Source organism: Neovison vison, chromosome 2 (genome assembly GCF_020171115.1).
Source record: "Neovison vison isolate M4711 chromosome 2, ASM_NN_V1, whole genome shotgun sequence".
Taxonomy (NCBI): Eukaryota; Metazoa; Chordata; class Mammalia; order Carnivora; family Mustelidae; genus Neogale; species Neogale vison.
Genome location: NC_058092.1, coordinates 149,392,159 through 149,406,904, shown reverse-complemented (window position 1 = coordinate 149,406,904; position 14,746 = coordinate 149,392,159). Strand labels below are relative to the sequence as shown.

Here is a 14,746-nt window from a genome sequence, read left to right as displayed (position 1 = left end):
GTGGACAGGCAGAGCCAAGGGAAACATGCACATGGGGTACAGAATGTTTCAGATCACTGACGATACAGTGTCAGTCTTCAGTGACCTTCAGTCTTTGACTGAAGACCCAGAGGACGAGACCGTCCCCAGTGACTTCACTCAGAAGTGACTGCAGGCATCCAGACCGGGGCTGGCCGTGGGGAGAAGCAGGCTTCCCAGGACCTGCTCAGTGGGGCAGGCTTGCATGTGCGTGGGGAGGGCCAGGCAAGGCCTCAAGCCCAGGGTGGAGTTCAGCGAGGCCTCCTTGTGCACACTGGCCTGTGCTCACCATCCCTCCTGCCCCTTGGAAGCTTCTGTGTGTGGAAGGCCACACTGCCACTGCTCCCTTTAGTGGCTCTGTGCTCAGAGGCAGGACGCTGGCTTGGTACTTGTCGCTCGATGATTCTTCCGTCTGGGGTTAACTTGTCTCCAAGGGGACGGCGGCTCCGTTTTGCACGCTGCCTCCGGGAGCCGTGCAGACAAGCACCAGGCTGGGCCTGGGGCTCATCGGGTCTTGGCCAGAGTGTTAGGGGGTCCTGAGTTTGGTCAGGCTTGGACAGCAGACAGACCTGGGCTTAGTCCTTGCCTTTGCCCTCCTGGCTGGGAGCCTGGGGACTTCCTGGAGCTGCAGTCCGTCTTCAGTGTGGGTGGGATAACCCGAGGGCAGAAGTTTCTAGAGGCAGGTGGACGATCGGTGCTCGCGCTCTGCACCGTGCCTGGCACGTCGTGAGCACTCGCGACGAGGCTCCTGTGGGTGCTGCCGATTCACGGTGCCTGCGATGGTCTCGCGCGTCATCTTCAAGGTCCTTAGAGAAGTCCTCTGGGGTAGAAGTCGTGAACTGTAGCGGGCTCCCCCGCGGGACGTCCGGGCGGCCCGTCCTCCCAGTGTGTTGGCCTCAGAGCCGGCCTCTTCGGGGCCGGCGTGCGCGGGGTGTCTGTGACCCTGTGGACCCAGTTCTGTGTCCCTGTCCCCGCAGAGATCTACTGCTGCGGCCTGCTCAGCTCCAGGAAGAGCGACTGCACCGGCCTGCCGCTGTCCATGCTGACCAACCCGGCCACGCCCCCGGCCCGGGGCCAGCACCGCATCAAGATGAAGGGCAACATGTCTCTGATCTGCTGGTACAACAAAGGGCACTTCCGCTTCCTGACCAATGCCTACTCGCCCCTGCAGCAAGGTGGGGGCCGGCGGGGGCTCTGGGCCACCCTGGAGTCGGGAAGCCCCCAGTCCTCGGCCACGTCAGTGCTCCGGTGGGGGAGGGGCAGGGCGGCAGGAGCCACCGGGGCCTGCGGGCTGCCGTCCCCGGGCTTGTCCGCTTGGGAGGGAAGCCACGACAGCGGCAGGATTTGCGTGTCCCCTGGCTGGTGTGTGGCCGCTGTGAGTGGCCGTGTCCGAGTGGCATGTCCTGCATCACCAGGCCACTCGGATTCTCTGAAGAGTCTTCTCTAATGGGAGGGGAGATACCGACTGTTTTATCCCTTCGGTGTCTTCATTAGAGGTTAACAACGGGCGCTGTGGGGTGTTCAGGTGATTCCATCGGTAATGTCACGTGGGGTGTAGAATCTGTTTGTAACAGAGGGATTTAGTGAGCAAGGGCTGTAGAGTTCAAGTCGCTACAGCTGAAAGACTTTTAAACTGCTGACAAGGAACCAGAAAGGACAGCGAGGTGCTTGACAGAAATACCTGTGCTTACAGGTGTGTTTGAAAATCCCCTATATTCCTTTGAATCCCCTATATTTTTTTCTCTTTACTTTGGAAGGACCTCCACAAGGGGCTCTGTTGTGTGTGGGTGGGGAGGGGCGTGTTTGTGTGTGTGTGTGTGTGTGTGTGTGAGAGAGAGAGAGAGAGATACATACGTGGTCTGTACACGTGTGGTGTGTACGTTTGTGGGGGGGGTGCTTAATTAACTGCTGTTCGTTTATTCCTGCCCCCACCCTTGGCACACACACCTACATCCCATTTCAGCAGAGACTGGAATCCAGGGACACAAGCCCATGGGACTTAGGTGTAGAGAGCTATAGAAAGCTGCCAGCTTCTCCAGGGCTGTGTGAAGGGCACTTAGAGGAAATGTTTGGAATTGACCTTGCAAGCCAAAAGTGAGACTTTGAGCCGGACGTCTATACTCTCCTGATGGGGCAAGAGCATTCACATGGAGAGCGTTCAGGAAGACACTGTAGGAGCTGCCTGCCGTCAGATTATGCATAACAGATTATAAATTACACAATATGATTTAAGAGGACAGAACCTTACAACCCCAGTCTCAAGGGCTGGGAGCCTTAAATCCATCACCAAGGGAACCAGCAAAGAGGATGTTGATCGGGAAGAAGAGAAAATTGGTAGGGTTGGTCTTTAAATATGCCAGAATGTAGTGTTTGTGTTTCCTTCAGTTATAGTTTCCATTTCTAAAGTACTCTAAATCACAAAGTCCTGGGGCACTTGGGGGGCCCAGTCGGTAAAGCTTCTGCCTTGGGCTCAGGTCCTGATCCTGGGTCCTGGCATGGAGCCCTGCATCTGGCTCCCTTCTCGGTGGGAAGCCTGCTTCTCCCTCTCCCTCTGCCCCTTCTGCCTTGTGTTCTCGCTCTCTCATGCTCTCTCAAATAAATAAAATCTTAAAAAAAAAAAAAATCACAAATTCCCAAATCTTAGACTCCCTTAAAAATCGCAGGGAGCCTGCCTCAGCCCTCTGACAGCACCCCCAGGAGCACTTGGAGGCAGGGTTGGGGTGTGGAGAGCCCAGGCTGGGTGACCCACCTCTCCTCCCCGCGGGACATCCTTTAACTAGTCTACATCTTCAGGTGATTTTTTTTTTTTTTTTTTTTGGTAACAAAGGGAGATATTTTCCTTTCAGTATATTTAAAAAACATGATTTTTAAAAATGACTTAGTATTTCATTTTCTTTCTTTCTTTCTTTTTTTTAAGATTTTATTTATTCATTTGACAGAGAGAGAGGGATCACAAGCAGGCAGAGAGGCAGGCAGAGAGAGAGGAGGAAGCAGGCTCCCTGCTGAGCAGAGAGCCTATGCGGGGCTCGAACCCAGGACCCTGAGATCATGATCTGAGCCGAAGGCAGAGTCTTAACCTACTGAGCCATCCAGGTGCCTCAGTATTTCATTTTCTTAAATGTCATCATTTTTCTGCCTCCCCCCAGTTCATAATCCATTTTCTTCACAATCTGAATAATGGTAATAGTGAATATCTCCATACATTAGGGAACATCTTTGACCATTTCCTCAAAATAAAGCTGGGAGTGCAGTGGGTGCCCAGAGGTCTGAACATCTGGAGGACCTTTGATGACGTATCACCCAAAGACCGCACTTAACCCATGCGACGGGCTCTGGGGGTACCAACACTCCTCTTGAGTTTGCCAACACATTTTTCCCCCTAAATTTGTCAGTCTGGGGGATGAAAATGCTACAGAATTTTCAATCTAAATTGCAGGACCACTGGTGGGGTTGAGCATTTCTGTGTATTTGCTGGCCAGTTTACAGTGATTTCTTCGTATTCTCAGTTTGTCCTTTAAAGCGCTTGTTGAAAGCTTATTTTATGATATAGCAAGTATTTTTCTGCATTTGTTTTATTTTTGCTTTTATTTATGACTGGTAATTTTTAAAGATTTTTTTTTTTTAAGATTTTATTTTTTTGACAGAGATTACAAGTAGGCAGAGAGGCAGATAGAGAGGAAGGGAAGCACGCCCCCTGCTGAGCAGAGAACGATGCGGGACTCGATCCCAGGACCCGGAGATCATGACCTGAGCCGAAGGCAGAGGCTTAACCCACGAGCCACCCAGGCGCCCCTGACTGGTATTTTTTAATCTAAAATTGCATTTCCTTCTGCATGGGCAGATCTGTTGATCACGCTCTTTGTTCTAAAACTTCTTGCTCGGGGCCAAGGCTGGATCAGGGCTAAGATCACCTGCTTACCATACAGCGTGACTCTGCTCTTTCCAGTAACCCACTATCAGCTGGATTTTTGCTGTTTTGTTTTGTTTTTTTAATTAAGTGTCGAGTGGCCTAACCAAGCGGCCTTGCCTCTGTGCCTGAACCACTTACAGAAAAACTCTTCTTCTACTTTTTAAAAATATAACTCAGAAGATGAAGCCTCAAATATCGGAAAGACTGCCTCTCAGCTTCATACTCTTTCCTGCTGTGATCATAGATGTACGCGCTCTTCTAAAAGTTGAGAATTTCCAATTTTAGAAAATAGACAACCAGTTAGGAACATTCTAGGAATCGGTTTCTTATTCCTTCTGGATTCTAAGGAGAAACGTCCTTTCCTTCAGAGACCGTGAGCACGGTCACTGGCTTCTTAGAAGTCCCATATCTAGGGACATCCATCCAGAGGACCCAGCCCTCCTGCTCTCTTTCTGAAGTCCGTTTGGGAGCTGTCCTCTCCCTACCAGAGCCTTTGCCCATGTTGGGTTCAGACTCCATGGAACCCACGCACATTCAGAATGTGCATATAGGACTAACTCAGGGCCTGACTCATTCAGCCTCGCGGGGTGGTGGAAGGAACGTCCGCCAACGCAGGTAGCCTAGGGAGGTGAAGGACAGGACTGCCACTGCGTGTGAGCACACGTGTTTCTCCCAGTGGGTCAGACAGATCAGGGGGTGCCTTGGAGGTACGTGCATAGAGCACAGCTAGGCACGGAGACTGGCACACAGCCGTGACTGTGTGGGGCCCACCCAGGGCGATGTCAGCAGAGCCAGTAAATGTCACACAACCTCTTGTCAACGTGTCCCATGGCCGGGCTTGTTGGTGCTCGGAGAAGGATATTACGGGACAGCAGCCCCACCCTTTGTAGCTGGAACAGTGTTTGAGAATCCACAATACGGCCAGGGACAGGGTGATTTATAAAGTGGGGGAAGTGCTCAAGCAGATAGGTGCAGACCCAGGCCTTGAAGCCACCGCTCTGCTGAAGTTTCCAGCAGAGCCTCGCCCAGTGGATGGGGAGGGAACGAAGGGCTGGAGCAGGTCCCGCCCCGGGGCTGGGGAGGCTGGGACAGGGCAGTCCAGGAATTACAGCCCCAGCGGTCACCCAGTCTCAAGTTCTCCAAGGACTTCTTGGTGTGAAAAACCAGTATCGGGGGCATGGCTGTGGGACGGGGACCAAAAGAAACAGAAAGACCCCCGTTCAGGGCTCAGTCTGTGCAAACGGGTCCCTGCACGCTGGTGTCCCGCGGTCCCTCGGTGAGAGGTGGGGAGACACGCTAGGTGGAGCCCCTCGGCCCCGCAGGGGACCCCCCTCTTGTACTTCAACTCTGTCCACTCAAGTAGTCCCCAAACTTCCCAATCCTTTAGACTGATCCCTTTAAAATATACATATACACGCACCAAAAAAATGGCTTTTGTCATAATCCCGTGATGCTGTGTGGGGAGGCTGGCCGGAGCCTCACCTGAGCATTCTCCCACGTCTCCTGCGTCACCTCTGGACGGCACATGTGGGCCTGTGGGCGGGTCTGGGAAACGAGGTCGTCCCGAAGCAGTTCGGGCAGCGGGGTGAGGAGAGCTCGCTGATCTCCTGCCCCTCACACCCAGTCAGTGGGACGTGTCCTTGGACACATTCCCGTTTGCATTCAATAGAGGGAAGGTGTTTGAGGGCTTGGGGAGGCGGTAGGGTCAGCCTTCATGTGGGGAGTGGGAGGAGGGGAGAGTCAGTCCTGCACCTCCCCTTGGCTCTCTGCAGGCCCGGCCAGGTGCTTCGTCCTCCCTGGTGCCACGTAAAGCCACCTTTGGTCCCGTCATCGCCCCACGTGCCCGCAGCACCCCTGCACACCCACCTCACTTTATGTTGTCCTCAAGTCCTCGTGAGCTTTTAGGGACTGGCATCCAGCTTCTCTGTCTCCCCCTCCCCCTTGGCTCCCTGGAGGGCCAGGCAGGGTGGAGATAGGCACCTGTGTCTGTGGGTATGGGCAGGAGACCGTGTGGACAGGGGTGTGACCTTCTGTCTTCTCCGCAGGGGTGATCATCAGGAGGAAGAGTGGGGGGATCCCCTGTCCCTTGGCCGTGGAGGCGTTTGCTGCTCACCTCAGCTACATCTGCAGATATGATGACAAGTACAGCAAGTGAGTGCGAGGCGGCTCGCAGCCATGGGGGAGCATGGACTAGAGGTGGCCGGGTGCTCAGGAGTCCCCCATTCCAGAATGAACATAGCAGGCCCCTGGGAGACAGAATCTCAAGCCCTCGTCTTGGCCATCTCGGCGCCCTGTCTCCTTTCCCACCACCCTTGCCCGAGGTGGCCATCCTTCCGCTCACTTGGGCGTGGCCATCTATTAGTTCTGGGCCCCAAGCCTGCCCCCTGCCCCCACCCCAGCCAGACTGTCCTTCCCCTGTCCCTCACAGCTGCAGCCCGTTTCCCAGCCCAGGTTCATAATTCTTTCCCCTCTGGATGTCCGCAGCAGGTGCACACCCATGGCACTGTAACAGGAATCTGAGGAGCGATTGCTAGTGAGCCTGAGTATGACTGTTAATTGCCAGGATTCAGCCTCACAACCTAGAACAGAGTTGGAGTAACCCCCAGGACAGGCGGGTGTTGACTCAGCCCACTTGAAGGGGAACCTGCTGGGCTTCTTCACGCAGAGAGAAAACCGAGGACCCGGTTCTCCCCGGGCTCCCTCGCAGGGGAGCCCCACCCCATGGGGAGTCCATGAGCCAGTGTTCACGGCTTGCAGCCTGCTGATTCCACGCGGTTCCAACAGAGAAACCCGCGTTGACTTAACCGACACGTTAGGGACCACTCTGGGCTGCTGGCGGTGAGGACACTGACCTTCAGACACCCTTCAGGTGCTGAGTGACGGGGACACAGTGCAGGGAGCAGTCCTAAGTTGGGTTGGCCCTGGAGGTGACATCCGTCCTGGATCTGAAGGGAAGCCAGGGGTGACAAAGAGACGTGCACTCGGGAGGAAGGGGACACGTGATAGATGCCTGCATCTGAGGGTGAACTTGCCCTTGGGACATGCAGGCGGTCCGTGTGTCCGGGACACGGCAGCCACAGCATCCGAGGAGGGCAAAGAGGGCCGCCCCTCGGGCCCTGTTCCCTTGGAGCTTCCGAGCCTTGCCGTGGAAGGCCGGCTCCCCGTTCCAGCATCTCCAGCGACCCCCCACCCCAGTCCTCTGATAGGAGCAGTTTTCATCTTCTTAGTCTTAGGTCAATTCACTGTGACAGCCTCGACGGGAGCCAGCCCCCGGCCAGCTTCCCACCCCGGGGCTCTGTGGCAGCACTGACCGTGATGAGGCCCTTTGGGACCATGCCCCCCCCGCCCCGCCCCGGGTGCCCGTGAGCCCCAGGGTCAGCCTCTCCGACTCCTCTGTCCTCGTAGGTATTTCATCTCTCATAAACCGAACAAGACCTGGCAGCAGGTGTTCTGGTTCGCCGTCAGCATCGCCGTCAACAACGCCTACATCCTCTACAAGATGTCTGATGCCTACCACGTGAAGAGGTACAGCCGGGCTCAGTTTGGCGAGAGACTGGTGAGGGAGCTGCTGGGCCTGGAGGAGGCCTCCCCCGCCCACTGATGCCGCCGCGGCCAGGCTTAGGGGAGGACCAGGGCCGGGAGCCTGGAGGAGGGAGAGAGCCTGCCGTTGTGACCTGCCCAGCCAGAGCCCTGGCGCGCCCCCGGGGGGTTGGGCCCGGCCCATGGGGGAGCCCCGGGCCTCCGCAGGGCCCAAGGTGGGCCTGGTCAGACAATGGCTGCTGTCCCGGTTCCCCTTCAAAGAAGAGCACGTCCTCCCTCCAGAAGCCGCCACCCACCCAGGGCCGGGGCCGCACTCAGACTCTACACGTGGGCCGCGTGCCGTCGGTGGCCTTTGCTCCGCGGGGCGCCGCACCCCTGTGACCCCCGTGGAGCTCACCTCAGAATGGGGGACCCGGGAAGTCTGTCGCCACCGGAGGCGCCAGGGGTGGGAGGAGCCGTAGTGTGTCCCGCTGGAAAGGCCTGCGTCGGGAGGATGTCAAGACACAGGTGTCCTGGTTCCACCTCATGCCGCGTCCGCAGGGGACCAGAAACAAGCCGGTGGCGCTCAGGTGGCCGGGCAGGAGACCAGAGCGTTCTCCAGCACTCGCCTTGGGCAAGTCTCCTGGAACAAGAAACGCAGGGGGCCATGAGACACGGGGGTGGAATGGGGGAGCAGCTGCCCGTTCTGGCTGATCAGTGAGGCGTCCCTGCTCATTTCATTTCTCTGGCTGGTGGCCTGGGAGGGGGGGTGGGGGTGGGAGGGGAAAGGGAAAATGCCAACAGAAGCGCAGTGATGTGTGATGCTATTTTTTATTTTTAAATATATCTTCAGGTTATTTTCTTACTGTTGCTTAAGATCTTCTGTAAAAGGAAAACGTCCCCCTCCTTTTCCGCCCCCTCCCCGCCCCCACCCCAGCCGTGACTCCTTGCATGAGCACAGTTCGGCGTTCTGGGTCCTGGGACTGTACCGGGGCGAGAGGGGGCGGCCGGCTTCCAGAACAGACGCGGTTCCACTCCGCCGAGGATCACGGGGGGCCTGTGGGCCTTACACTTTGTCACAGACGTCACCATCGGTGAAAAACCTGTTAGCGTCACTGAAGCAAACAACAGAAGGTCTGGGGAGGACACTTGCTGCTTCTCCCCACCCCCACCACATGCGGTGACCTGGCGGTGTCTGCCCGGGGCTGGCACACCTGAGCCACAGCATCTGGGCCCCATGGGAACGCAGGTCCATGGGTCTCCTCGGGAGGCCTCGCCCGGCTGGCGCACTGGTCTGCCCATCCGCCCCCCAGACGAGAAACAGCGATTTCCAGAATTACACAACCCCCCTTGCACCCCAATTTATGTAGCCCCCTCGTTTTTTTACAAATGTGAAATCTCTTCTACTCAGGCTTTGGGACTTTGTTGTTTGTTCACACTCAGTTAATTCCCAGCGTGGCTGGCAGCATGCTCCCAACTCCGCGCCATCCCTGTGTCCTGGGTTCCTGAGGACCCCCGCGTCCTGTGGTTGGAATTCGATGCCACGGATTGTAGGCCCCATTCTCAGTTGTGTTTCAGAACACCTTCACCGTGTCCTTTGATTGGATTGAAAGCACTTTTACCACATGGAGAAATATATTTTTAATTTGTGACGCTTTTCTACGAGGTCCACTCTTTCTGAGTCTAATGTGTTTCCAACACTTGGGGAGACTCTGATGAAAGCTGATGAATTTTCTTTTCTGTCCAAATAAGTAAAAGAAAAAAATAAAAGTCTATTTAGATGCTGATTCTTTGTTGACATGCGGATTGCTTTCCAACATCAGGGAGAAGAGTACCGGCTACTCTTTTATTTATTTATTTTTTTAAATATTTTATTTACTTATTTGACAGACAGAGATCACAAGTAGGCAGAGAGGCAGGCAGAGAGAGAGGAGGAAGCAGGCTTCCCGCTGAGCAGAGAGCCCGATGCGGGGCTCGATCCCAGGACCCTGGGATCATGACCTGAGCTGAAGGCAGAGGCTTTAACCCTCTGAGCCACCCAGGCGCCCCCGGCTCCTCTTTTAAAGACTCGACTTCTTACCAGGTCATCTAGAACATAACAATCTTGAACTGTTTTTAGTATCCTTTGCCTCTGAGCAGTTTAAAAAAGAAATGCAGTTAAGTCTTTTTCTTTTTTTTTTTTAAGATTTTATTTATTTAGGGGAGTCTGGGGGCTCAGTCATTAAGCCTCTGCCTTTGGCTCAGGTCACGATCCCGGGGTCCTGGGAGCGAGCCCTGGGTCAGGTTCTCTGCTCAGTGAGGGAGCCTGCTTCTCCCTCTCCCTCTACCTCTCCAACCTGCTCATGCTCTGTCTCTCTCTCCCTCTCAAATAAATAAAATCCTCCCCCAAATTTTATTTATTTGACAGAGGAAGAGTGCACAAGCTGGCCCTATGAGAACAGTTGTATTCTAGGTACCCAGGGGAAAATCCGCACCTGCCTGCCAAACGGGCTTCCTCCTTGTTACTTCTAGTCACCGTCATCATCCACGCCCACCCAGAGAGGCGCCCTTGGGACGCTGGGTGGGTGACTCTGCCTTACCAAGTAATTCGAGGGAACTTAACACCATTCCAGGGCTCTGGGTTTTACGTGGTAGCCCCTGTTTTCAGACAAAGGCTTGAAGCAGACAACAACTTCTAGTGGAGCCCCTGCAGGGTTGGGAAGTTTCTGTCCTTCTGGAAGGAGGACAGAGTGACATGGAGTACTGATTAGGAAAACCCGCAGCCAGGGACACCTCGCCCCACCGATGATGTGAGGCCGAGAGCCATGGGGAATCGCTCCAGTGTTCAAATCCACCTGGCTCCAGTGTCCCCCTGGGTTTGAAGCCCTCAGCTTGACCTTGGACGAGCTCCTTTAGCAGCTGGCCACTGCTGGTGCCAGGGGAAGGGCCCAGAAAGGGGCTGTCAGCAGAGGGGGAGCTGGCACAGGTCCAGCAAAGGCGGGGAGGCAGCAGTCACCTGTGCGTCCCTGCCCGGTGAGACCTTTCTACCCGGGCCCTGCTGTGGCGGCATCCGCTCCCCTGGGGGACAAGCTTTGCTGCGGGTCTCAAAAAGAAAACCAGAGCAAGGAGCTTCCTGACCCTTGTGGAGAACAAAACAAAAGCCTTGAAGCTTCTCCAAAGAAAAGCTCTCTTAGACCAAGTGCACCGAGCTTTCGTGTGGTCCAGGTCCCAGACCCAGGACGGCGGCCGTACTCAGAGTTGGGTAAGGTGAGCCTTCGGAGAAGGGAACGTGGGTGGACGTCTGTTCTGTTCTGTTCTGTTCGCCTTCCTGATCAGTTTCTTTATTTCATTCACCTTGTCTCTTTTCCCGCCACTCTGCGGCCCCCAAAACCTCAGTTTTGAACAAGTTCTGACTGTGGTCAGCAGAACATTATAATACGAAGGCCCTATTTCCAAACTCTGGTGAGCCACGTCGGAAAACCTTGGCGTCTGGATCATTCTCGGCAAAGACTTTTGGTTTCTTGGCTCCGTCAAGCAAGGCCCAGCTGCCAGAATCGAATAACCTCTACAGCTGTTGTAGAGAAGAAGACCGCAGGTGCCAGGACAGGGACAGGAAGGCTCTGGTCATTGTGTGTGGCCGGGCAGTGCCGTAGTCCCTGGGAGCCCAGCCTCAGCAATGGGCAGTGAGGGAAGTGGGCAGACCCCATGGGCACAGCAGCCCACACCTCCCGTGGATTGTGGGGCATTTACCCTGGCATAGTGCTTGGTTTGTTCCAGAAAGGACTCCAGATATGGCTTGGCTTATTCTGGAAAGAACAGAACCAGCCTCCTCAGAAGACTGGACCCAGACTGTTTCTGACCCAAAATTGCCAATTTGCCATGCAGCCAATTACACGGAAGTGTCTTTGGAAAATGCTTGCCCCGAGAGCCGAGGATCCATGAGTATTTCTGGAAAGCACGGCACCACGTGTGAGCAAGGAGTTAGAAGTGGTCCCAGCCCTTCCAGAAGTCAGAACCCAGCAGGAGGAAAGTTTCTTAGCTCGTAAGCACCAACTCTCAGCGATGCCATGTTTCTTCCTTCCTTGCCCTTGTGGCTTACACTTAGTTCTATTTTCTCCAGGGGAATGGGGTCCTGCCCTCTTTTTCCAGCCTGACAGCTGGTGTGAGGGTTCTCTTGTCTCTCCTTAACTCCTAATGTCCCACCTCATTTAAATAAGAAAGGCTCACAACTTCAACAAAAGTAATGGTATATAAAAATCATTCACTGGGAAGATGAGATTTTAGCTGCTGGCTCTTTCCCTTGTCTGGGCCGTCCTTCTATAAAATGCACTAGTCCTCAAAAAATTTAAAATAGTACTACCAGGGGTGCCCTGGCTGGGTCTGTTAGCTGAGCACGTGACTCTTGATCTTAGGGTCGTGAGTTCAAGTCCTATGTTGGGCATAGACATTACTTTAAAAAAAAAAAAGTACTCTCATATGATCTAACAATTCCTGTCTGGGTATTTATCCAAAGAAAATGAAAACATTAATTTGAAAGTGTGTGTGCAGACCCATGTTCATTGCAGTGTAATTTACAACAGCCAAGACATAGAAGCAACCTAAGTGTCCATCAGTGAATGAATAGATTTAAAAAATGTGGCGCATATGTGTGTGTGTGTGTGTGTGTGTGTGTGTAATGGAGTATTACATAGCCTTTAAGAAGGAAAGAAATCCTGCCATTTGTGGCAACGGTTGGACCTCGAGGGAATTATGCTAGATGAAACAAGACAGAGAAAAAGTAAACATGTATGATCTCTCTCATATGTGGAATCTAGAAAAATTGTTTATATATATAATTAAGCTCATAGACCTAGAGGTCTAGATCATAGAACTAGAGATCTAGGTAGTTGCCAGAAGTAGGGGACGGAAAGTGGGAGTGAATTGCCTTTTTTTTTTTTTTTTTAGTTAGATTGATACCAAAAAACCAAAAATGCATTGGAGTTCTATAATTGAGAACTTCCTCCCGGTGAATAGAATGTAGGAGGAATGAACGAAAGAAGGAAGCAGGGGCTGTGGTTTCTTGTATTGCAATAGACTAGAAAGAACAGAACAGTTGCACACATTTTTTAGGTGTAAATTTAAGATCCGGAGTTGTGGGATTGTGGGAATTTTTTATGGAGGCATTTTTGGAGTCACTTTCATGCATTTCAACCCAATGCCATTACAGTTCATCGTGGCTTTTTATAGTGTGTCCCCTTATCAGTACTTATCAGTAGAAGGACGGTGCCCAAAGTGGGACAAATGCTCTACTCGATCCTGTGCCAGTTCAGTCATGAGTCCAGTCCCGGCCATCATCATCCAGGAAGAGACCACCGGTTAGGAGGTCCTGGAATCTGGGACGGTGGGTCCACATAGAAACAAAATGGTGAGGGCCGTTGGGAAAACAGGGTGATTAGCTTGGGTGGTGAAGCCCTGACTCAGGAGGGAGCATGGCACTTCTCTCCAGACTTCCCAATCTCCTTTTCCGTGTGGTGCCCGTCACCGGGAGTCAGGTCTCAGCTCAGTGGGGGGAGCGAGTTCCAGTGTCCAGACCTGCCCAATGCCAGGATGGGATTCAGAAAGCAGGGACCTCTCTGCTCGCTCCTGTGTGGTCAGGACACAAAATTGGAAGGTTCCAGAAGGTGTTCTGTGGGCAGGAGGTGGTCTTAACCCCAGGCTGTGGGCTTCAGCAGGCCCCCCCTGCTAGCTGCCCTCCTGACCTTCCCTGAAGGGAAGCCAAGCCCTGACCCCGTGCTGCTGGGCGGAGGCCATTGGCGATGCAGGAACCCAAGTGTGGAGACGATTGCCTCTCTCCAGAGCATGCCCCGGCTCCCAGCTGCCCCCTTCCTTCCCCTTCCTCAGAAGGAGGTTCCCACTTCCTCTCAGTTCAGGGGGAGTGGCCATCAGCAACGGAAGTCCGTGTCCAGGAATCCAGAAAGATTGCGATTTTATTTGGACATCTTTTTACTGTCATGTTGTCTTGCTTTTCCTTACAGTTTTCGGTCAAGAATCTCCAGGAGCAAAATTTTAGTCTCATCATGAACTGTGCCTACATAGCCCTCAGGGGATCTCCCCCAAGTTCACCCCATCCCTTCTGGGAAGATAAAGCTGACCCTTCCATCAAGATTTTGACTTCACACTAAGACATGCTTGCAGTAAAGTTTTACTTTATTTTTGTATATTGTGAGCTAAATTCTGAATTCTAAAACGTGAAGTATGGCACATATATAGGTACACACACACACACACACACAACCCTACATAGGCGATTTAATTCCTAGATTTTTATTTCTTCAGCAACGTTTGTCTCCAGTCAACAACTGTGTAATACAATCAGATATATTGCATTTACTTCTCTCTGGTGGGTTCCTCTGGGGGAGGGAGGAGATGATGAAGGAAATTCATGAAAAGCCTGGCGAACCCACCTTACAGATTCTCTCACATGTAAAGAGGGGGGTCAGGGGGGCCCCAGGTGCCGCTTGCATGTCCAGACACCTGAGCCTTCTCAACTCTGCTGCCAATCCTAGGGAACGTCGGGGGGAGGGGGTTCCTGTGGGAGCCCTTTTCTACCCCCGCCTCCCATCTTGTTCATTTTGGGGGTGGGGGGGCCAGGTGGGAACAAAGGGTCTCCACCATCGAGGGCCGATTATGCAGCCTGATGCTCCTTCAGCTGCCGCTATCCTCACTGCCTGTCATCCTCCCCCTTTTCAGAAGCTTCTGGAACTGGAAGCATGAAACTGGGGTGAGCCTCTGCTATCAGAAGGTAGGTCCTTGTGAGTAAAGTGAGAGATGCAAGCAAAAATGCTTGTGACTGAGAACGAGGTGGGGGGGCATCAACGAAACAAAGGGGCTGCCTGTGACTTTGGCTTTGGTGGCAGTATCCTAAAAGACCAGAAGGTGGAAGTTGTTGTCATTAACGTGGAAAATCTTTATGTAGAGTGAAATGTCAGATCCTGCTTTCCAGGGTTCTTTCTACACTTCGTTACAGAAGAATAAAAAGATTTAGAGAAGCATATGCTTTTCAACTTAAAATCAGATTTAAAACAGAACAGCACAGGGACACCTGGGTGGTTCAGTGGGTTAAGCCACTGCCTTCGGCTCAGGTCAGGATTCCAGGGTCCTGGAATCGAGTCCCGCATCAGGCTCCTTGCTCAGCGGGGAGCCTGCCTCTCTTTCTGCCTCTGCCTGCCTCTCTGCCTGCTTGTGTGCTTTCTCTCTCTCTTTCTGACAAATAAATAAATAAAATCTTTTAAAAAAACAAAACAAAACACTACAGCACATACTGGCAAAGCTTTAAGTTCT

At 53.3% G+C, this 14,746-nt stretch overlaps 1 protein-coding gene across 2 annotated transcripts in view; it reads left to right on the top strand.

The window, feature by feature from the left end:
• Positions 1 to 7,584, top strand: part of PGBD5 (piggyBac transposable element derived 5) — a 96,468-nt gene extending 88,884 nt beyond the window's left edge. For both annotated transcript variants that reach the window (XM_044239302.1, XM_044239304.1), the window contains exons 5-7: positions 996 to 1,193; positions 5,974 to 6,079; positions 7,334 to 7,584. In XM_044239302.1, coding sequence (XP_044095237.1) covers positions 996 to 1,193; positions 5,974 to 6,079; positions 7,334 to 7,529 — 500 coding nt within the window. In that variant the 3' untranslated portion in view covers positions 7,530 to 7,584. The remainder of the gene's footprint in view (positions 1 to 995; positions 1,194 to 5,973; positions 6,080 to 7,333) is intronic.
• The last annotated feature ends 7,162 nt before the right edge of the window (positions 7,585 to 14,746 follow it).